General features: G+C 45.3%; 2 protein-coding genes across 4 annotated transcripts in view; one reads left to right on the top strand and one right to left on the bottom strand.

Annotated features, from left to right (window-relative positions):
- The window catches only part of LOC127585534 (MOB kinase activator 2-like), a 507,209-nt gene that overhangs the window by 292,240 nt on the left and 191,590 nt on the right, over positions 1–23,379 (bottom strand). The window lies entirely within an intron of this gene.
- The window catches only part of LOC127585530 (serine/threonine-protein kinase BRSK2-like), a 163,811-nt gene continuing 149,396 nt past the window's right edge, over positions 8,965–23,379 (top strand). For 2 of the 3 annotated variants that reach the window (XM_052043069.1, XM_052043068.1), the window contains exon 1: positions 9,041–9,269. In XM_052043069.1, coding sequence (XP_051899029.1) covers positions 9,185–9,269 — 85 coding nt within the window. In that variant the 5' untranslated portion in view covers positions 9,041–9,184. Of the gene's footprint in view, positions 9,270–23,379 lie in introns of all 3 variants that reach the window. The other variant, XM_052043072.1, reaches the window with a different exon arrangement.

The following is a 23,379-nucleotide window of genomic DNA, read 5'->3' as shown; positions in this document are numbered from 1 at the left end:
AATTAGGGTTGTGCTGGTTGGTTCAGAACCGAATGGTTGAAGGGAAGTAGCTGTTCTTGAACCTGGTGGATTGAAGCAAACGTCCTCAAACTTGAACGGAAGATAAAATAATAACTGAATAATTCAGTCCCTCAAAATAATGCACGTAGGAAGCGTGAGCCACTACCACATCATTTCCCAGTGAAGGTGATTCAGTTCGAGGGAAATCGTAACGAGGATGTCTAATCAGTGCAAGTATTGTTTAACTAATCTCACTCACTGTTGCCCTAAACTCATCCATTCATTTCTTTACCTTAAGTTCATCTAAATGTTTTGCACCCACTCTGTAGCCTTCCTAAAGAAAACTGCCTGGAATTGGACACAAAAATCTCCATCCATCAAGTCAGAATTCAGTACAGACACAGGATGCTAGAAATATTCAGCAAGTCAGGGAGCATCTGTGGAGAGAGAAACACAGAGTTATATCAGTTCTTGGCAGCACTATGACCACTTTGATCACTTTGCACTAAAATTGACTGATTTGTTTTGTTCTATTTGTGTTCTTTCTTGTAAAAATTGTGTATAATTTATGTTTAATTTGTGTTTCTTCTTGTGAATGCTGCTTATCTGATGCTATGTGCCTGTGATTCTGCTGCAAGTAAGTTTTTCATTGCACCTGTGCACACATGTACTTGTGCAGATGACAATAACCTTGACATTTGAACTGATTAAAAAGCAAAAAAAAACTGCAATTGCTGGAAATCTGAAACAAAACTTAAAAAATGCTGGAAACGTTCAGCAGAACGGGCAGCATATGTGGAGAGAGAAACAGTTAAGATCCCAGGCCAACAAACCACCACCATGTGAAATCATTGACCAGGAATTCCAACCCTACACCTTCCCCCACCCCACCACGCCCCTGACTCTCAAATGCCACCGCATCCACCCAGACTTCCCTGCTTATTGTAGTGCTGGCCAGTTCCAACACAAACTGGAAAGGCGGGTTATCTGAAATTATCAGATTCACGTTGAGTACTGAGAACAGTGGCATGCACAGATAGAAGGTGAGGTGTTGTTCTTTAAGTTCACATTGGGTTTTGGTGAAAACGTCCAAGAGACCAGAGACAGAGAGGGGGTGAAATTAAAACTTAAACTGACAGGTAACTGGAAAGTCAGAGTCATTCTTGCAGATGGAATTGTAAGCAATCACGCAGGCTGTTTTTAGGTTCCGCAGTATAGATGAGACCACGTTGTGGACACCAAATGCAGTACACTAAATTGCAAGTGAATTGTTGCTTCAGCTGGAAAAGGAAGAGGTGAAAAGGCAGGTGTTGTGTCTCTTGCGGTTGCACAGGAAGGTGCCGTGAGAAGGGAAGTGGGTGTTGACAGGTGAAAGTGAACCAGAGAGTCACGGAGGGAACGGACCCTTCGGGTTACTGAAGAGGGGAGGGGAAGATGTGGCAAAAAAAATGATCTGCTGGAGGAACTCAGTGGGTCAGGCAGCATCTGTGGAGGGAAATGGGCAGTCAACGTTTTGGCTCGAGACCCTTCATCTGGAGGGGAAGGTATATTTGGGTGCAGGAGGTAGAGGAAGTGTAGTTGAGAGCCCTTTCAATGGTGGTGGAGGGAAAGACATCTCCGAGGCACTGATATGTAAGGTATTGTCATCAGTACAAATACAACTGAGCCAGAGAAACTGGGAGAATGGAATAGTCCTTGCAGGAAGCAGGACGGGAAGAGGTGTAGTTGAGATAGCTATGGAGGTCCATGGGTTGTATTGGATGTTGGTCACTAATCCTTCCCTTGCAATGGGTGTTGGCCTGGGCTCCACTTCATTAGGAGTTTGAGGAGATTTGATATATCACCAAAGACTCTTGCAAATTTCTACAGTGTACAGTGGAGAGTATTCTGACTGGTTGCATCACCATCTGGTATGGAGGCTCCAATACACATGATCGCAAGAGGCTGCAGAGGGTTGTAGACTCAGCCACGGGCACAACCCTCCCCACCATCGAGGACATCTTCAAGAGGTGGTGCCTCAAGAAGGCGGCATCCATCACTAAAGACCCTCACCGCCCGGGACATGCCCTCTTCACATTACTACCATCAGGGAGGAGGTACAGGAGCCTGAAGACCCACACTCAATGTTTCAGGAACAGCTGCTTCTCCTCCGGCCATCAGGTTTCTGAACGGTCCATGACTCCATGAACACCACCTCGTTATTCTCTTTTGCACTATTTACCTATTTTTGTAACTTATAGTAATTTTAATGTCTTTACGTCTTGCACTGTACTGCTGCTGCAAAACAACAAATTTTACAACATACGTCAGTGATAATAAACCTGATTCTGATGTAAAAGTGAGAGCTGGGTGGAAGTCGGAAGCAAGACTGATGACATCTTCATGTTCTGGAAGAGCAGAAAGTGGCTCCAATACAGTCATCAATGTAGCACAACGAGAGATAAGTTAGTAGCTTGGAGGACAGACGGTTCTACAAACCTAACACAGACACAGGCCCAATGTTATTTCTCCCCTTGTTTATCTCTTCCCACTTACATCCCTGGACCTCTCGTGCCCTACACTACATTGGTATCTCCAGTTTCCGGGTCCCAACTGGCTTGTCTCCACTGTGCTGAAAACCACGATGATGCTGGAGTAACTCGGCAGGCCAGGCAGCATCCGTGGAGAAAAGCAGGCGGTCAACATCTCGGGTCAGGACCCTTCTTCAGGACTGAAGATAGGAAAAGGGGAAGCCCGATATACAGGAGGGAAAAGCAGAGCAGTGATAAGGGGACAAAAGAGGGGAGGCGGGGTGGGCACAGGGTGGTGATAGGTAGATGCAGGTAGGAGATAATGATAGGCAGGTGCGGGGGAGGAGGGGAGAGCAGATCCACCGGGGGATGGGTCAAGGGTAAGGAGAGAGAGGAAAAAAATGGGGAAGAAAAAAGAGGGAGAGGCTAGGAAAGGGAAGAAGTGTGGTTGGGAAGATGCCAGCATCTGCAGTCCTTTGATTCTCTCTTATCTCCACTATGGGTGTACAATCGCTCTACACCTCTACCCCGCATCAGAACGGTCTGAGAGGACTTTGCTTCACCTTTGGAGAGACCCAACCAGTCTCCCTCCTTCATCTGGTTGAACTCCTTACGTTGAACAACTTCCTTAATTCCGCTCATTTTCCACAAACCAGAGCGTGGCTGTGGGTCTGAGTTAAGCTGGGATACACGGGACAGTCTTCATTCCTGCACCTCTCGCTGCGGTATGTTGATGACTGACTGTATAGATGCTGCTTCCTGCTCTTGTACAGAACTCATGTCATTGCCAAACCCCCACCCTGCTCTCACCCTCCCCGTCTGACTCTTCCCTTCCCCTTCTCCATCTCGGGGGATAAGGTAGCGACTGATGTCCATTACAAACCCACAGATCCCCACGTCAGCCTTGACCGTCCTGCTTGTTTAAGACTCCATTCCATTCTCCCAATAGTGAGCACTCTTGTATTTGTTCTAGAGTTGACATTTCTGTCTCCTTCGATGAGATACCACCACCGGTCACATCTTCCCCTTGCATCTTCTTTCAGCATTCTGCAGGGACGGTTCTCTCTGCAACTCCCTGGCTGACTCTTCTATCTCCACGAACACCTACTCGTGTGACCTTCTTGTATCTGTCTCACCGTCCAGGGGCCCACACTCTCCTTGCAGATGAGGCAGTGATTCACTTGTCTTTTTCCAATCTATTGCGCTGCATTTAGATAGGGACATGAATGTGCAGAGAATGGCGGGGTATGGACGTTGTGTAGGCAGAAGGGATTAGTTTAGTTAGGCGTTTAATTACTAGTTTAATCAGCTTGGCTCAACATCGTGGGCTGAAGAGCCTGTTCCTGTGCGGAACTGTTCTGTGTTCTATTTGGCGCTCATGATGTGGTCCCCTCTACTTTAAAGAAACCAAACACAGATGAGGTAAACGCTTCAGAGAATACCTAAGTTCAGTCCGCAAGGATGACCCTGAGTTACCAATTGCCTGTCTCTTTAATTCTCCATGTTTACCACTGCCTTTGCTTTCGTACACTGGGCTTCGATGGGACAGTGCCATTCAGGGAACAGCATCTCATCTTTACGGTAACATCAAGTTCAACAACTTCAGATAACCAACCTTTCCAGTTTGTGTCAGAAAGAGCAGGGAATGCTGGGGTTGCACATCTATTGTGGGAGGTGGGAGGGAAGGTAGGGCTGGCACTTTGGTGCAGTGACCCCTCATGGTTTGGGTTCATCGGCCTGGGATATTAACTCCGTTCTACCCCCACAGATGCTGCTTGACTGGCTGAGTGTTTCTAGCATTTTCTGTTTTTATTTCAGCTTTCCAGCATCTGCAGTTTTTTGCTTTTCAATCCACTGCTGGTTCTGATAGAACTCAGTTTTTCTCTCTCCACAGATGCTGACTGACGTGGTGGGTTTTCAAGCACTTTTTTAAAATTTCATAATTCCAGAAACTGCTATTTTCTGTACCTCAGTTCCAGCATTTTTCTCTCTCCTTTCTGCTCCCTCAAGTTAGCTGCCCAAACCTTGGCCCCCCTCTCCTAGTTGACACCAATCAGTGTCCACCATCTTCTCTTGGTCTCCCCCTTCACAGATATTTCCTTTGCTTTTTGCACCCCTCTCCCTCCTCTGCAATTCTAAACATTCCTATCTTCAAAATGTTCCTAGTTCTGGTCATTACCTCTGTTTTTCTCTCTCCACAGATGCTGCCTGACCTGCTGAGTGTTTCTAGCTTTTTCTGTTTTTTATTTTATTTTATTTTATTTTTATTTTTATTTTATTTTATTTTGGTTTTCAGTATTCTGTAGAGGTTCAGCGTGTCACGGACTCGTACAGTACAGAAACAGTCCACCGCAATCATTGCACCCACTATGTTCATCCCATTTACCTGCATTAGGTCCATAACCTTGTGTGCCTTAGTGATTCAACTGCTTGTCCAGATGCCTCTTAAGTATTGTGAGACTCGATTTTGCTTTGTGTACTGCTTAGAGATCCAGGGTTCTTTTTAATTGCTTCCTCAAGCTCTCCTACTTTCTCCAGGGAGTTATGAACACTTGGATCCAATCTCCACAGTCCTTCCACCCCATCCCTTTGGAACTACATGTTTTAGATTTTATAACCTTATTCTTTTTGTTTTCCAAATGAGTTTTATCGGGAACATACACTGTCCAGGGTACTGAGAGCACAGTTCTTCTCTGAATGGCGCCACATGGGAAGGCAAATGGAGGGGTTCAGTTGAAGATTCATCGAATGGACTCCCAGCCTTGATTATCTTGCACAAGCTCCTCAGGTGGGTCATGAGCTCCCAGTCCAGATGAAAGGTCTCGATCCAAAACATCAACTGTCCATCTCCGCTCCACGGATTCTGCCGACCTGCTGAATTTCTCCAGCATTTTCTTTTTTGTTCCATTAACTAATGCAGTTCTGACTCAACAGCAAGAGTGCTAACAGCTGAGCCACAGATGACACTACACTTGGTATTATTAGTAAAGCATATAACAATGCAGTAGTTAAACTACCGGACCAGCAGCCAAAGCTCTAGACCATTGATCCAGAGACATGAGTTCGAATCCCAACATGGCAGACGGGAAATTTAAATTAAAGTAATTAATCAAACCTGGAAATTAAAAAAAAGTTACAGTCACCTTGACACTACTGGATTTTTGTAAAAGCCTTCTGGTTCACTGGTGACCTTTGAGGGAGGGAATTTGGCATCCTTACTCAGACTGTCGAGTCTGGAGTCGCGTATGGGCCAATGTGGTCGGCTCTTCACTGTCTCCTCAGTTCAGAGGGGCAATTAAGGATGGGCAGTAAATGCTGGAAATGCCGGTGACGTTCACATTCTGTGACTGAAAAAAGATCTCCACAAACAATTAAACATGACCTCCTCGAAATTTATATCAGATGGATGCTGTTTGACTTATTGAGTCCATATCTTTATTTATTTCATGAATTTTCTTTATTCATAAAATTTTCAATTCATATAATAGAGCATTCAACTTAGCATTTTTATCACAAGTCAGATTATTTGAGTTTCTTGATGTTAGCACGATGTTGGTTATCATTTGGATGCAAACAATTCATTGGATTTTCAGACAGATTCCAGCCACTGATGGTGGGAGATCCTTTTCATCGAGCCCTCACAATGGCTGCACCGAGCTACAACTCCTTCCTCAGTCCTGGATCGTACAATGTCCAGCTAGAAGCTCTCAATGATGTCTAGAAGACCAGTGAGTTTTGGACAGACCAGAAGATACTGTGTACTTCACTGTGCTGATGTTTTCAAGCCGCTGTTGATTGTTGTGTGTGGGTGTGGGTGTGTTAGTGCTTGTGTGTCCCTGGGAACAGCTCTGTACAGCACAGAGTCCTGTGTTATGCAGTTGCTCTGGATAAACCTTAGGTCCTCTCAGACCTTGCTGGCAACAGCACATTATTGAAGGAGCTGGATGGTGGCTCTATTTCCAGTGCAGCTGTTGAACCTCTTGTGCTAGCCCCGCTGCCTGGGGTAATCCCACCCCCCAGCTCTTGATCACTCCTGGTCCATCCAGGTACTTTGTAACGATGATGTGGGTGAATGCCTCCCTCAGCCCCACCATTCTATGGAGTCATAGAGAGACCCTTCAGCCGACTGAGTCTGTGCTGGCCATCAATCACCCATTTCACCAATCCCCTTTTATTCTGCTCCTAGTCCCATCAACCCCCCCCCCACCCGATCCCACCACTCACGTACACGTTAGGGCCAATTTACAGCAGCCAATTAACCTGCCAACTTGCACACCTTTGGGATGTGGGAGGAAACGGGGAGAATTTGCAAAAGTGTGTGGCACAATCATAGAGTTATACAGCACAGAAACAGGCCCTTCGGCCCAACTGGTCCATGCCGACCAATATGCCCTTCTAAGCCGGTCCCATTTGCCCCCGTCTGGCCCATGTCCCTCTAAACCTTTCCTATCCATGTGCCTGTCCAAGTGCCATTTAAATGCTGTTAATTGTCCCCACTTCAACCACTTCCTCTGGCAGCTCGTTGCACATACCCACCACCCTCTGTGTGAAGAAGTTGCCCCTCGGTTCCCCTTTAAATGTTTCCCCTCTCACCTTAAACCTGTGCCCTTTAGTTTTAGACTCCCCTACCTTGGAAAAAGACTGTGACCATTCACCTCATCTGTACCCCTCATGATTTTATAAACCTCTATAAGGTCTCCCCTCAGCCTCCTACGCTCCAGGGAAAAAATCTCCCAGCCTATCCCGCCTCTCCTAACTTGAGCCCTCCAGTCCCGGTCACATCCTCGTGAATCCTGTCTGCACCCTTTCCAGCTTAATGACATCCTTCCTATAGCTGGGTGACCAGAACTGCGCACAATACCCCAAGTGTGGTCTCACCGACAGTGGCGCAGCGGGTAGAGCCGCTGTCTCACAGCTCCAGAGACCCGGGTTCAATCCTGACCCCGGGTGCTGTCTGTGTGGTGTCTGCATGTTCTCCCTTTGATCACGTAGTTTCCTTCCACATCCCAAAGATGTGTAGGTTGTTAGGTTAATTGGCCACTGGTGTGGAGCAGAATCTGGGGGAGTTAGAAGGTACATAGAACACTACAGCATAGGACAGGCCCTTCAACCCACAATGTCTGTACTGAACTAATTAAACCAATGACTCTTAATCAATCTAATCCCTTTTCCCTGCACATTGACCAGATCCTTCGTAAGACTCCCTTAAACACTCCTGTGCTATCTGCCTCTCCCCACCACCCCTGGCAGTTCTATCTAGGACCTCACTCCCTGTGTGGAAAAAAAAGCTTGCCTCACACATCTCCTTTGTACCTTCCCCCTCTCTCCTTAAATACATCCTCTCTAATACCAGACATTTCAATCCTGGGGAAAAGATACTGTCTGTCTATCTATGCCTCTCATAATTTTATAAGACAAGATCTCTTTATTAGTCACATGTATATTGAAACATACAGTGAAATGCATATTTTGCGTAGAATGTTCTGGGGGCAGCCCGCAAGTGTCGCCAGGCTTCTGGCGCCAACATAGCATGCCCACAACTTCCTAACCTGTATATCTTTGGAAAGTGGGAGGAAACCGGAGCACCCAGAGGAAACCCACGCAGTCACAGGGAGAACATACAAACTCCTTACAAACAGTGGCCGGAATTGAACCCGGGTCGCTGGTGCTGTAATAGCGTCACGCTAACCGCTGCACTACCGTGTTGCTAAACTTCTATCAAATCTCCCCTCAGCCTCCACCACTCCAGAGAAAACAGCCCCAGCTTGTCCAACCTCTCCTCAGAGCACACGTCCTCCAAACCAGGCAGTGGCCTGGTGAACCTCCTCTGCACCCTCTCCAAAGCCTCCACATCCTTCCTATAATGAGGTTACCAGAATTGAATGCAATATTCTAAATATGGCCTAACCAGAGTTTTTTTATAAAGCTGTAATGTTGATGAGAATGTGGGGAGAATATATGGAATTACTGTAGGATTTGTGTAAATGGGTGGCTAATACCCAGCACAGACTCAGTGGGCTGAAGGGCCTGTTTCTATGATGTGACTCCCCACCGACACAACCAGAGGTCAGGATTGAACCCAGATACCGGAGACATGAGGCAGAGCATCTGTCCACCCATGAGCTGCACCTCTGTAATCCTCTGATTCCTCACCATTGACCAGTTAAGTCTTGAAACAATGCAAATTTTAGGAATAAATCAGGAACCTGAAGTATTGGATTCTGCCAGATATTAAAATCACATTTGACAACTCATAGCAGTGAATATAAAGCATGTTGCAGCAACGAATATGTCTTTGTTCCTGTGTCATGATGGTCTTAGTCTGGACAAATGTGTGTGTGTGTGTGTGTGTGTGTTCAATATCCCCAGGAAGTCAAAGGGTTAAAAAGGGATTGGTGTCACCGAGGTTTCCCGGATGGAGGCTTAAAAAGAAGGGGAAAAAAAAGAGCAGGTTGTGTGATTAGCTGAGAGCGGAGGCTGGATTCGCAGTACCGAGAGAGCGAGAGGATGCTGCCGCCAGGGTCATAGGATACCCTGTGTCTCTTGTCTAACTAACCCAAGGGTCTTGGGAGGGTTGGGAGACAGGAGAAAAAAGGGGTGTCTTTTTTATATATATAATTTCAAATCGTAAATTAGATCCTAAGAGCCAAAAAAAGGGAGCTTAAATCGAGACAATGTCAACATCCACAAAAGAAGCAGGTTGTGCACAATATGTGGGACCGTACCGGCTTGAGAAGACGCTAGGAAAAGGGCAGACAGGTTTGAAACCATTTTTGAACAATTTATTTGATGTTATGCAGATGATGATGATCTGTGTGTTTCAATGCAAACCACTGCCCCTGTTTGATCTGTGGCGGAGCTGAAAAAACAATCAATTAATGTAACGTTTTGCATAGAGGTTTCATTGTGTTGTTTCAGTGTAAGATTGATTTACTGGTATACCCTTGAACGACAGGATGCGCTGGTGATTTGTGTCAATTGACTTCTAGGACCAGGGGTTATCAATTAATTAATTATTTTGTATAAACCCCTGCATTATTCCCAAGAATTGATTGGAAAATGAAACAAAAAGAAATAGTGATTGAATTTGAGCCTCATTTTTTTTAAATTTTGAGCTGTGACAGACCGACTCTCTCTCCCCACCACGGACGCATCCTGCAGGGATACTGTATAATAAAGGGAGCGTTTACAGCGTGCGGGTTTTTAATTAGAACTTTAAAGGGGTTCAGTTTGATTTTTTTTGTTGCATTGGATATTTTTAGTTGCAAAATTTTCCTGAAAGTAAATCGTTCTGCATTTTGAATCCTGTACGCCGACCTAAGGAAAAAAATTTTTTTTTTGTCTTGGATTGCGTTCACAGCGAAATAAATTGATTAATATATATATTTAGATTTCCTCTACTCAGTTGGTTGTTTAATTGAATTAATCTAGGGTGGTTGCTTATATTCCAAAGTGATTCAAACAAATTTAAATGCTGTGAATAGATTGTAGCAGCGAGTTATAGATCCCTTATGATGACACTGTGTGTGAATGTATATTAAAGGGTATACGTCATATGGGGGGAAAGGGTCCTTTTAAAGTTCCCGGGAAGTTAGTTTAAAATTACATGTAAATGAAGCCTAGAACGGTTCGAGTGCTCAGTGTATTTCCATGGATGTTCGCCTTGTCTCAGTCGGTTGGACTGGGCTTGCCCGGTGCTGTTTGGGGATTGTGAGAGCATTGATTTGGAACTTGATTGCAGAGGGAAGAGCTTCGAGGCTCTGCGTTAACCGCAAGGAAATGCACACGGTGCAGCCCCTGTCTGTGGAAGTGATGGGGAGAGAAGGGAACTGGCCAGGACGTATTACAGACCAGTGTTGCGGTATAATGGTCCTACGTGAAATATAAACCATATAGAAACAATGTAGAGAGCGCAGGACGTGTCGGAATATAAATACAACCGGTGCAGAATATATTTATCTGTGGGGCTTTGGAGTATGTTTGTGTATCTCAATCATAACAACTGTGGACGGAATGACCTTCATCTGTGTCATAAATTTCTATGATTTTTATAACATAGACCGTTATGTGTAATATACCGTACTCTGTGCAATATCTGGTATGTTATAAGATGGGATACATATCTATATATGATCTACCTGGTGTAATATTGGTGGACTGACTGTAGCGTTGTATATGTAGGGTACACAGTATTGGATCCAGTGTTAGCGTGGATATTGGGCTGTGTATACACTATTGGACTCAGTGGATATAGTAGTGCATGTGTAGTGTGCCCAGTATTGTACCCAGTGTGTGTCGGGGTGTGTGTGTGGTGTGTCCAGTGTTGTGCCTGGTGTGTGTCAGGGTGTATGTGTGTTGTACCCAGTGTGTGTCGGAGTGTATGTGTGGTGTGTCCAGTGTTGTGCCCAGTGTGTGTCGGGGTGCATGTGTGTTGTACCCAGTGTGTGCAGGGGTGCATGTGTGGTGTCCAGTGTTGTACCCAGTGTGTGCAGGGGTGCATGTGTGGTGTCCAGTGTTGTACCCAGTGTGTGCAGGGGTGCATGTGTGGTGTCCAGTGTTGTACCCAGTGTGTGCACGGGTGCATGTGTGGTGTACCCAGTGTGTGCACGGGTGCATGTGTGGTGTACCCAGTGTGTGCACGGGTGCATGTGTGGTGTACCCAGTGTGTGCACGGGTGCATGTGTGGTGTACCCAGTGTGTGCACGGGTGCATGTGTGGTGTACCCAGTGTGTGCACGGGTGCATGTGTGGTGTCCAGTGTTGTACCCAGTGTGTGCACGGGTGCATGTGTGGTGTACCCAGTGTGTGCACGGGTGCATGGGTGCATATCTGCAAAATGTTCCCCTTATAATTACCATATGATTTTAAAAATGGGAAACTATTTTGTTCTCGTCCCTTCAGAGTTGAGCCCAAAAGTTACGGTGACATTGTTTCTTTCCAGAATATAAACTTGGTAGCTAGACTTGTCCATTTACACACACTTCCAGCCCATGCTGATATCTACAGCTCACAACGAACCACTGAGCAATGGTATGTGGGATATATATTCAAGTGCACACTGTCACCTGGAGCACAGTCCCAGAATACAAGACCTGTTGGTGTGATATGTGCCTGTGCATTTCACATCCACACTGCAGGATCTGTCAATATGATATAGAAGCACATATAAAGTATATAATGGAACCTCTGTCATTGTAGTACTGGACATATATCTAATGTTATGTGAACTGCACACTCTGTTAATGGGATATTGAGCAGCTATCAATTATTTTATCTATAATTTATTAGGGTAGTACTTGTCTGTCACATTTCAGATGTCGTACACTGCCTGCTGCAGATTTCTCTTGGTTGGGGTTGTGAATTGTGTTGAGGAAATAGAGGTGGTTATTGGAATACACAGACAAATACTTGAATACATCCTGTAGCCACAATGCCTGCAACCCCTCAGTAGATGCAGAACAAGAGCAGGTGTGAACCTGTGCAGCATCTTGGGGCTGCCCTGGTACCTTAGAACCAGTAACGTACTTTAGAAGTGTGGTGGACACACAAGAGACTGCAGTTGCTGAAACCTGGAGCAAATTAGAAATGTGGTCACCGTTGCAATGCACAAGAGCAGCCAACTTGTGCACAGCAAGCTCCCACAAATAGCTGCCTGCTCTTGTGAAGCTGGACTGAGGGGTAATTATTGGCCAGGACACCAGGAGAATTCTGGCTTTGAGAGAGCCTCGGTTTAAAAACTCCAATAGAGGGTGCCCCTTTGACCTTAATTTGAACACAGTCGGCACTGGTCTAACCTCTCACAGGTTTATGTAGCTTTAAAGGGCCACATGTTCCAACTTTAACAGAACTGTCGTTGAGAACACACAAAGTTTAGGCCAGCATAGTCCTACTTTAGTAGTTTCTCTCAGGTGCCGGCTTTTCGGGGGGTGGTGGAAAGGTGGGGGGAGTTGATGGGAATGCAGGGAGAATTTTTTAAAAATGGGTGCTTGCTGGTCGGCATGGACTTGGTGGGCTGAAGGGCCTGTTTCCCTACTGTGTGATTCTGTTGTAGTCATGGCTATCCCAGCCCAGGGTGGAAGTGAACCAGAGGTCATCAGAGCCACAAAAGAAGAAGTATGTTGTTTAAGTTGCTGTCCTCCGCAGAAAGAAAATCCCGACAAACTTTTCCAGGTTACTGCTGGAAATAAAAAAGAATTCAAAATTTTTCTGCAAATGTGTCTGTCTTGTCCACAAGGTGGTTGCAGTTTGGGTTGGTCTTTTTCGTAGCACATTGTATTGTGTCTGTTGCAGATGCACGTGGTGACCAAGCAAGGCATCTTCCTGATCTGTCATGAGCACCAGCACTGGTACTTTGTTAACTACTTGAGAGCATCTTTTCCGATTTGGCCTGTGGCCTTTTCTGTTTTACTGTGGGGAAAGAAAGGGATTTGTTTTGTGCTGCTTCCAACGCCAGGGTGCTCTTGGTGAGAGAAATGAATTGATTGTCAGAGCAAATGAAACTTGCATTACAGTCACGTTTGTCAAACTTAACTTGCTGTAATTAAACTCTTTAAAATTCCTTAGACCTATGTTATTTACAACATTCATGCAGGTCAGTTGAGTCTCGTTCAGTAGCACTCTTGCCTGCTGAGCCAACAGGTCATGGGTTCAAATCCCACTGTAGAGACTTGTCTTCCAGGCCAGTGCACTTGGTACAGTGCTATGGGAAGGCTGCATTGCCAGCAGTACTGCCTTTCAGCACGGACGTGATGTTAAATCAAGGTCTTCTTTTTGCTCTTGGGGTGAAGTTGAAGAACCCTTATAGAACAACAACAGTGGAGTTCAACCTGGAAAACTGAAGTGATACACTTTGGAAGATCGAATTTGAAGACAGAATACAAGGTTAATGGCAGGACTCATAGCAGTGTGGAGGAACAGAGGGATCTTGGGGTCCACATCCATAGATCCCTCAAGGTTGCTGCACAGGTTGATAGGGTTGTTAGGAAGGCATATGTTTACTTGGCCTTCATTAGTCAGGGTATTGAGTTCAAGAGCTGTGAGGTAATGTTGAACCTTTATAGAACTCTGGTTAGGCCACACTTGGAGTATTGTGTTCAGTTCTGGTCGCCTCATTATAGGAAGGATGTGGAAGCTTTAGAGAGGGTGCAGAGGAGATTTACCAGGATGCTGCCTGGATTGGAGAGCATGTCTAATGAGGGTAGGTTGAGTGAGCTAGGGCTTTTCTCTTTGGAGAGAAGAAGGATGAGAGGTGTCTTGATAGAGGCGTATAAAATGATAAGAGGCATAGATCAAATGGACAGTCAGACTTTTTTCCCAGGGCGAAAATGGCTAACATGAGGGGACATAATTTTAAGGTGATTGGAGGAAGGTATAAAGGGGATGTCAGGGGTAAGTTTTGTTTTACACAGAGTGGTAGGTGTGTGGAACGCACTGCTGGCAGAGGTGGTGGGGGCAGATACATTAGGGACATTTAAGAGACTTTTAGACACATGAATGATAGAGAAATGGAGGGCTAAGTAGGAGGGAAGGGTCAGATAGATATTTGAGCAGGATAAAATGTTGGCACAACATCGTGGGCCGAAGGGCCTGTACTGTGCTGTAATGTTCTCTGTAACAACCTGTGCATTGTGGTATCTTAAAATATTAAAAGTGTATTGAACAACAATGCATTGTCTGTTACTGCCTTGAGCACATTCTCTGCACTACTTCAAACACTAACAATTTTTAAATGGGCATGATTTTGTTTTGGCTTTGACAAATTTTCATTACAAAATATGAAACCCTCCACACTTGCCACCGAACGGCCTCCTTGGAAAATTGTTTGTCTGCCTCCAATGAAATTCTGTGCTGGCTGGAAATGACAATCATACAGGATTTGCATTTTAATTCAATTTGCTTTAGCCTTTAAACTGCTGCCATGTGCTTGGTCTAAACCTGTGTGTGAGTGCACTGATCAGTGGTGGGAAAGGTCAGAAGAGTGAAGGCAGGAAATGGGGTGAGGAGTAAACTGTGTTCATGAGAACATCAAAGAAAATAATGTTGGAGTTAAACTGGTATAAATGCTGTTGCTGGTTTGGTTACAGCCAAGTTGATATAAATGTTAAGTATTTTCTACTAATCAAAATGCTCTATTTTTACCAAGAGTTGGGGTGACGGGGGCGGAGGGAATCCACCCCAACGGAATGACAGGAAACATCGACAGGCTCTACTTGTAAGTAAAATTTAGTCTGAAAGATTTGCAATAGAATAGCACGTTTTTCAACCTCAAAATCGCTTTGTAGAAAATGGAGTACTTTAGGAATCCCTTTGCTGTTCCAGTGTAGGGAATGTGGCCAAATGGTGCACAGCAAGATCCCACAGGCAATGGGATCTATTTCAGTGATTTTTTTTTTGGATGAGTGACGACCAGGCAAATGGCCTTTATCGTGAAGGGGTTGGAGGTTTTGTTACAGTTGTGCAGAGTATTTTTGAAACCACACCTGGAATGCTGTGCACAGTTAGCTCTGGAATTCTTTCGTCGAATCCCTTCATCTCTCTTGCCTTTTTTTTAAAAGAAGTGGTCTTCTTAAAAAGTACCTCTTTCACCAAGCCTTTGTTCATCTGTCCTGATAATTTCCCTCTGAAGCTAAGGATCGCTTTATCTAAAACAAGGATATAGAAGCATTGGAGGCAGTCCGAAGGAGATTTACCAGCTAATTCTTGGGATATGAGGGTTGTTCTATCAAGAAAGGCTGGACAGATTGGTTTATGTTCCTTGGAGTATGGAAGAAAGTGGGGTGAACTTATTCAAACATACAAGATCCTAAGGGGACATGACAGAGTAGATGTTGAGATGTTTTCACTAGTGGGAGAGTCGCCTACAAGGGGGCATAGCTACTGAAAAAAGGGCCAGTCACTTAAAACTGAGGTGAGTAGAACTTTCTTCTTTCGAGGGTAGTGAATCTCTGAACTCTCTGCCCCCGTGGGTGGTAGAGGCCAGATCGTTAGATAAAATTAAGCTGGAGATGGATAAATATACAAAAGATGCAACAAAAGAGGCCAGCATGGATCAGCCATGATCATATTGAATGGCAGGGTAGGCTTGAGGGGCTGAATGGTCTCCTATTTTGTTATGCTCTCATGATAAATGGGGAGAGTACCACAAGTTTGAGGGTGGAGGGGCTTCCACATCCACCTGCAGAGCAGAACAAGCCTTGGTTATAATATCACATGTGAAGATTGGTATTTCCCATTACGCAGCATTAACTTGGAATTGCACTGAAGCATGAACTTCAGCTCAACTCTGCGGTTCAGAGGTGACGATGTGATCCATTCAACAGCTGTAGTCTGTTTCATGTAAACTCCTGTCTGCCTCTGTGTCTCAAAATATTATATCCAGATTCTGTCATAATCTAAGATCTTAATTTATAATTCTTAATTTTTGTAAATAGAAAAAAGTATACTGTTGGAAACTAATTGTTTTGTTAAATGTTTTCAACTGCAGGAGTTAAGCAACTAATGTTCTGACAGATGTTGGAAACAGTGACAGTGTTGACCTGCAATTAATCTCAGAATGTCCCCTTTTATACTACCCCACACAAGGATATGTTGGCAGAGGATTTAAGCTAAATATCACAGCAGTGTGGCAGTTTTAGAGGATAATACCAAAGCAGAACAACTAAATTAATGCTTTGCTTCAGTGCTCACAATGGAAGAGGAGTTACTACACAGTGCCAGAGATTCAGGATAAGCTTGAGATTAGTAAAGGGATAAGATATTGGGGATTAGAAAAGTTCCAGCAGGCAAATTTCTGCAAAAGGTGGCCAGTTGTCAGCTTCTAGATCATTTCCAGTAGATGTTGGAGGCATTGGTTGTATGGCTAACGGGTACAGTTTCTTGTTTAATGATCTTGCATTATGACTTTCCCTCCACAATTGTAGTGCATAGTCAAGGTATATTACACAGTCTTTGCATGAACAGCACGTGCTTGGATTCAATTGAGGATGGGTTAATGTGGAATCATCTTGCTCCGAACTCCTCCCCCTCCCCCCCCCCCCATCAATATATTGGATCAAGGGGGCTTAATGTTTCTGCTTGAGCTCTGATTTGATGCAAAGAGACAAACTTAATCCTTGCGCTTTGGAAGCTAAAGTTTAAACTCTGATAGGATGGACTGGTTACGTATCATAAAGTCATACAGCATGGAAGCAGGCCCTTCGGCCCAAGTCATCTGTGCTGACCAAGATGCCTGTCTAAGCTAGTCCTGTTTGGTCCATATCCTTTCCTATCCATGCACCTGTCCAACTGTCTTTTAAATGTTGTTGTGAGTCATAAAGAAACAAGTCCTTTGGCCCACTAGATTCCGTCCACCATTTTATTCTCCTCAGACTCTACCCCTCACCTACACACCAGGGCTAACTTACAGCAGCTGGTTAATCTACCAACCCGCATGTCTTTGGGATGTGGGAGGAAACTGGAGTACCCGGGGGAAACTCTCAAGGTCGCAATGAGAAGGTGCAAACTGCACACAGGCAGCACCGGATGGAACCCAGACTGCCTTTGTGAAATGAATCTGTCCCCAAATTCAACACCTGCATTTGCGTTGCATGATCGGCAAGTCCCCAGCTGCTCCACGGGGTCACCGAACCACGAGGAGATGGTAGGGTGGAAGCTTTGATCGAAGAGGAGTCGTTTAAAGAGGGAGGCAGCAAGGATTCAGGGAGGGGGTTACAGAGCTTGGAGCTGAGGCAACTGAGGGCAGGGAAGGAGCATTGGTTTTGCAAGAGACTCAAATTAGAGCGGAAAGGTTATAGAGTGATACAGCATGGAAACAGGTCCTTCGGCCCAACTCATCCATGACACCAGGATGCCTATCGAAACTCATACCATTTGCTCGCGTTTGACCCATATCCCTCTAAACCTTTCCTACCCATGAACTTATCCAAATATCTCTTGAATGTCATTATTGTACCTGCCTCAACTACTTTCTCTGGCAGCTCGTTCCATATACCCACCGCCCTCTGTGTGAAGAAGTTGCCCCTCAGGTTCCTATTACATCTCTCCCCTAAGTCTATGCCCTCTAGTTTTTGATTCCCTTTCCCTGGGAAAAAGTGTGCATTCACCCTATCTATGCCCCTCGTGGGTTTTATACACGTCAATAAGGTCACCCCTCAGTCTCCTATGCCCCAAGGAATAAAGTCCTAGCCTGCTCAACCTCTCCCTATAACTCAGGCCCTCGAATCCTGGCAACATTCCCATCAATCTTTGCACTTTTCTAGCTTAATGAGGTTGTGTGCTGGAAGAGAGTAAAGCTCTGGGGAAGGACTAGAGGGGTTAGAACTGAGGTGTGGCCAACCAGTAGACCAGGGGGTTGGCACTGATGGGCAAGTGACAAGGCAAGGTGAATATGGGGAGAAGAGGTTTTGATAAAGGTGACAGGGCAGCTATGAAAGCACTGGAATTTTAACCTGGATCTTTGGCAGCACAGATCCAATTATGCTTTGGATTTGCTGTTGAGAATCTTGTTTGAGTACGTCAGAATCAGATTTATTATCGCTGACGTATGACGTGAAATTTGTTGGTTTGCGGCAGCAGTACAGTGCAAGACCTAAAATTATAAATTATAGAACTAAATAGTGCAAAAAAAGGGAATAATGAGGTGGGGTTCATGGACTGTTCAGAGATCTGATGGCAGAGGGGAAGAAGCTGTTCCTGAATCGTTGAGTGTGGGTCCTGAACCACCTCCTTGATGGTAGTAATGAGAAGAGGGCATGTCCTGAATGGTGAGGCTCCTTAGTGATGGATGCTGCCTTTTTGAGGCACCGCCTCTTGAAGATGTCCTCAATGGTGGGGAGGGTTGTGCCCGTGATGGAGTTGGCTGAGTCTACAACCCTCTGTAGCCTCTTGCAATCCTGTGCATTGGAGCCTCCATACCAGGCAGTGATGCAACCAGTCAGGATGCTCACCACCGTATATGTGTCGAACTGTACTGCATCTGAGCTAGGTTTGTTGACATGGTGTCTGAAATGGAAAGATCCCCATGTCCAGACCTGGATTTAAGAATAAATTGGGTGGGCCAAAAAAAACCAACAAGGTCATGGCATAAAATCTGTGCATAAATTCTCACTGGTCTTGGACACTGCTGTGCCAATGAATAGAGGTCCTTTAGCAAGTTGATGGAACAACTCAATAGACTGGTTCCCTTTTGATTAATCCTCTTGGAACAGGTAAAGGAAGGAGCTTGTATTTATTCAGCTCTACTCAGAACTTTGGGACATCCCATATTGTGTTTGACCAGAACTGTGCTGACCACAGCTCCGGCTTGCATCCACGTGCACACTGACCCATCCTGGCTCCTGAACGACAAAGCCTCCATTTCGACAAACTCGGCCTGATGTCCAGCTCTCTCCCTGGTCTGGCCCTCTCCCTCTCTCTCTACCCTCCTCCCAGTGCTGTGCCCTCCCTTCCACTTCCATGTTCCTCCGTTTTTGGCCCCTTGTGTGTTCTGTGATGTCATCACCAGGCCAATGGTGGCTGAGGTCCCAGACTCTGGAACTCCCTCCAGAAATCCTTCCATAAAACCACCCTCATTTCTTCTCTTAAAATCTCCATGTGTGGCTCAGGGTAATTTTCCAGTTGATGCTTCTCTGAAGGAGCTTGGGATGTTTTGTGTGCTATGTACATCAAAGTTCTTGTTGCTTGAGGCTGGTCTAGAATTGCTGAAGTTTAGTTACAGATTTAAAGGAGAGGGAAATGTCGATTTATGACTTTGTATGTAACGCTTGTTAAGTTGCAAGGGTGTCTCTGATGGGATAAAAACCAGGGTGACTATGGGGATGAGCTATAGACAACATTATCTGGTCAGTGAGTGAATGGGAGCAGTTAGAGTGTGAGAACATCAAGAAAAGAACATAGAACTTGTGAAATGCAGAGCAGGAAAATGATGTTGAATTCTATAACTTCAGATAACTCGATTTCTGTCTGTATCAGTTGTCCCTCTGAGATGGTGGCTCCCTCTGGGAGTGGAGACATGCACCTCTGTCCTTGCATCTTAACCTTCTCTTATCTCCTTCCCAGTTCTGATGAAGGATCTTCGACCTGAAGCATTAACTCTGTTTTTCTTCCCACAGATGCTGTCTGACTTGCTAAGTATTTCCAGCATTTTGTGTTTTTGTTTGAAATTTCCAACATCTGCAGTTTTTCTTTGATTTTCAACTTGCAGTAGGATGGCAGTTATCAAGTTTAAAAATACATCCGTATACCTGTGTTCATGTATGGCTGAGTAACCAACAATTTATAACACGGTTTGGATGTGCCTTTGCTAAAGAAGCATTGACACTAGAGCTTCAGAAGGTGGTATTATAGGTGCACCATAGAAAGCATCCTATCATGGCAACTGCACTGCCCGGGACTGCAAGAAATTGCAGAGGGTTGTGGACACAGCTCAGCACATCACGGAAACCGGTCTCCCCTCCGTGGACTGTCTATTCTCACTGCCTTCGTAAAGCAACCAACATAATCAAAGACCCCACCCACCCCGGACATTCACTCTCCTCCCCCTCCCATCGGACAGAAGAGACAAAAACCTGAAACCATGTACCATCAGGCTCAAGGACAGCTTCTATCCTGCTCTTATAAGACTATTGAACGCTCCCTTGGTATAATAAGATGGACTCTTGACCTCACAATCTACTTCGTTATGGCCTTGCACCTTATTGTCTACCCGCACTGCACTTTCTCTAACTATAATACTTTATTCTGCATTCTGTTATTGCCTTTCCCTTGTACTACCTCGATGTACTGATGTGATGAAATCTGTGTGGATGGCATGCAAAACAAAGTTTCTCACTGTATTTACCAATTTATTAGGGGGTAGGATGATCAAAAAGCTCAAAAGAATTTTAAGGAGCATCTTAAGGAAGGAAAGAGATTTGGAGGGGTTGGATAACAAATATTGGTTTATTATTGTCACACATACTGAGATCCAGTGAAAAGCTTTTACGTGCCATCCAGACAGGTCATGCCTTACATAATTACACTGAGGTAACAGAATATAGTGTTACAGTTACAGAGAGAGCGCAATGCAAGAGTCATGATGAGGTAGATTGGGAGATCAAGAGTTCATCCTTAAGTTTATGAGAGGTCCATTCAAGAGTCTGCTAATAGTGGGATAAAAGCTGTCCTTGAGTCTGGTGGTTCACGCTCTCAGGCTTTTGTATCTTCTGCCCGACAGGAGGAGGTAGAAGAGAGAATGACCAGGGTGGGAGGTCCCTGATTGTGTTGGCTGCTTTCCTGAGTCAGCGCAGAGGGGATGCTGGTTCTCATGATGGACTGAGCTGCGTTCACATCTCTGCAACTTCTCATGATCTCGGGCAGAGCAGTTGTCATACCAAGCTGTGATGCATCTGGATAGAATGCTTTCTATGGTGCATCTATAAAAATCGATGAGAGTCATCATGGACATGCTGAATTTCCTTAGCCATCTGAGGAAGTAGACGTGTGGTACACTTTTGTTTGGCTGTAGCATCCATGTGACTGGACCAGGACAGATTGTTGGCGATGTTTACAAATTCCCAGAGTTTGAGGCCCAGACAGCTGAAGTATGATCGCCAGTGGTGGAGCCATTAATTATGTCTCTGCATCTTGAATAATTTTTCCCTTGCTCTTTGCAGCTGCTTCTCAGTTGTTGTGACCTTGAGTCTGTATTTTGTGCATTGGTCTATCTATGGTGCATGGTGGTTTGGGTCACAGTGCTTGAGTTCTGCCCAAGGTTCAGTGAGCGTGATGGAGTTGGGTGGAGAGCAGGACCCTCCCTCCCTCGCAAGATGCTGGGGCCACCTGGTGGAGATAATCTGTCTCCCGGCTGGCGATCCGCTAACCTGACAGAAGCAGGGAAATCAAACCTGTGATCTTGAGGAACGAGTGAGAGGCTGCAATTAGAGGAATGCAGGGAGCTGAGGGTCACAGGGCAGGAGATTGAGGGAGTGAGAGAGTAGGAAAAAGAACATTAAACCAGACATTGCCAGCAGTGTTGGTCAGTCACGAGACACTTTGGGTACAGTCGTGTGATCAGGTTACTTAACTAGCAGCCAAAATTCTACATCATTTTTCTGAAGACCTGACATTTGGGATAGCTGGGGGTTTAACCTCAGAATTAAACTAATCTGTATTTTAATTAAAAAAAAACAAAGCTCATTTCAGTAAACTACTGGACTGTCACAGAAACCCATCTGGTTCTCATGTCTTTCAGGGAAGAAAACCTGCTGTTCTTACCCAATCTGGGCATGTGCATGACTCCTGACCCTGGTTCAGGGGTAACTAGGGATAAGCAGTAAATGCTGCCTTTGGTGATCTCCACATCCTGTAGATCAAGATCTTTTGTTTTAAGAAGAAACTCTTGATCCCATTCATTATTTAGAACCTGGCGTGCAGACACTTGTGGCCAGATTGTGTGCAATTGATTCCAATGGAACTTTCTCCTCCATATTCAGACCAGTTTGTGCTGGGTTAGCTGTTCTCTGCCAGGAAGGCTGCGATGTTTCCTGGGACAGAGGAAGTAAATGATTACTGCTTTATAACTGCCTTGCATAGTGGACTTTCTTATTCAGTATGACACCCAAGGCAGCCATTTGGCCCATCAGATCCATGATGGCTCCCAACAGAGAAATCCCATTGGGCTTGTTCTCTCCTTGCTTCCATGCAGCCTATTCTCTCCGCACATGGCCATCCTCTCCCTTTTTTTTTTGATTCTTTTGCAAATTACTTGCCCTGAAGGAAGCTTTACAGGGGACAGTTAACCTACCAGCACAGCTTTGGGATGTGGAAGGAAACCCACACAGTCCTAGGGAGAAGGTGCAAGCTCCACGCAGACAGCATTGGAGGTGAGGATCGAACCTGGGTCGCTGGAGTTGTATTGCTAACTACTGAACTATTTTGCCATGATGCAGGCTGCCAGTCACACAACGTGGAAGCAGGCCATTCAGCCCACCATGTCCATGTGAGCACTGGTCATCCATTCATATTACTCCCATCTTCTAGCACTGGGCCTGGAACCTTCAGTGTGTAGGTGATTCAAGTGCTTGTCTAGACAATTCTTAAATACTGTCAGTGACTCTGCTTCCACCACTCTCTCGGGCAGTGTTCCGAGTGGGGATTATACGTTCAGGGAGAGCATATTAAGAAAAGATGTGATTTCTCATCTGGTGTACGTCCTTGGTCTTTATTCATACCTGGGATAAAGGCAGCTTTCTCCCTCAGATGTGGGGTTTTAATCCCAGTCCAGTAGTTTCTTGGTCACTTTTCTTCCAACACTCGCTTTCTATTTAGGGTTGTTTTTATAAATAAAAGCAGAAGTTGAGTGATAGTCCGTGAAGGTGAGAATAGACTTGTATTCACCGAAGTATTAGTCAGAAATGCCTGCCCACTCGGTGTGGGGTGGCACAGTGGAACAGCTAGTAGACCTGCTGAGTCCCAGCTTGACCGACCCAGGTTCAATCCTGACCTCCGGCGCTGTCTGTGTGGAGTTTGCACGTCCTCCCTGTGGCTGCGTGGGTTTCCTCCAACGTTCCCAAAGATGGCGTGTTTGTGGGTTAGTTGGCTGCTGTAAAGTGTAAGTGAGGGGTAGAATCTGGGGGAGTTGATAGGACTGTGGGGAGAATAAAATGGGGGCGGTGTAAGTGGGTAATCGCTGGTCTGTTTCCTTGCTGATGACTCTAATGTTTACAACGTGGTTACGTTCTAGCGTGAGTTGTGTTTTCCCCCACTGGGAGCCACAACTTAGAACATGGAACACAGCACAGAAACAGGCCCTTCGGCCCACAATGTAGTGCTGAACTAATTAAGCTAATGACACCTAGTCCCTTCTGCCTGCACGTGGTTCATATCCCTCCATC

Source organism: Pristis pectinata, chromosome 33 (genome assembly GCF_009764475.1).
Source record: "Pristis pectinata isolate sPriPec2 chromosome 33, sPriPec2.1.pri, whole genome shotgun sequence".
Taxonomy (NCBI): domain Eukaryota; kingdom Metazoa; phylum Chordata; class Chondrichthyes; order Rhinopristiformes; family Pristidae; genus Pristis; species Pristis pectinata.
This window is presented reverse-complemented; position numbering and strand designations above follow the sequence as displayed.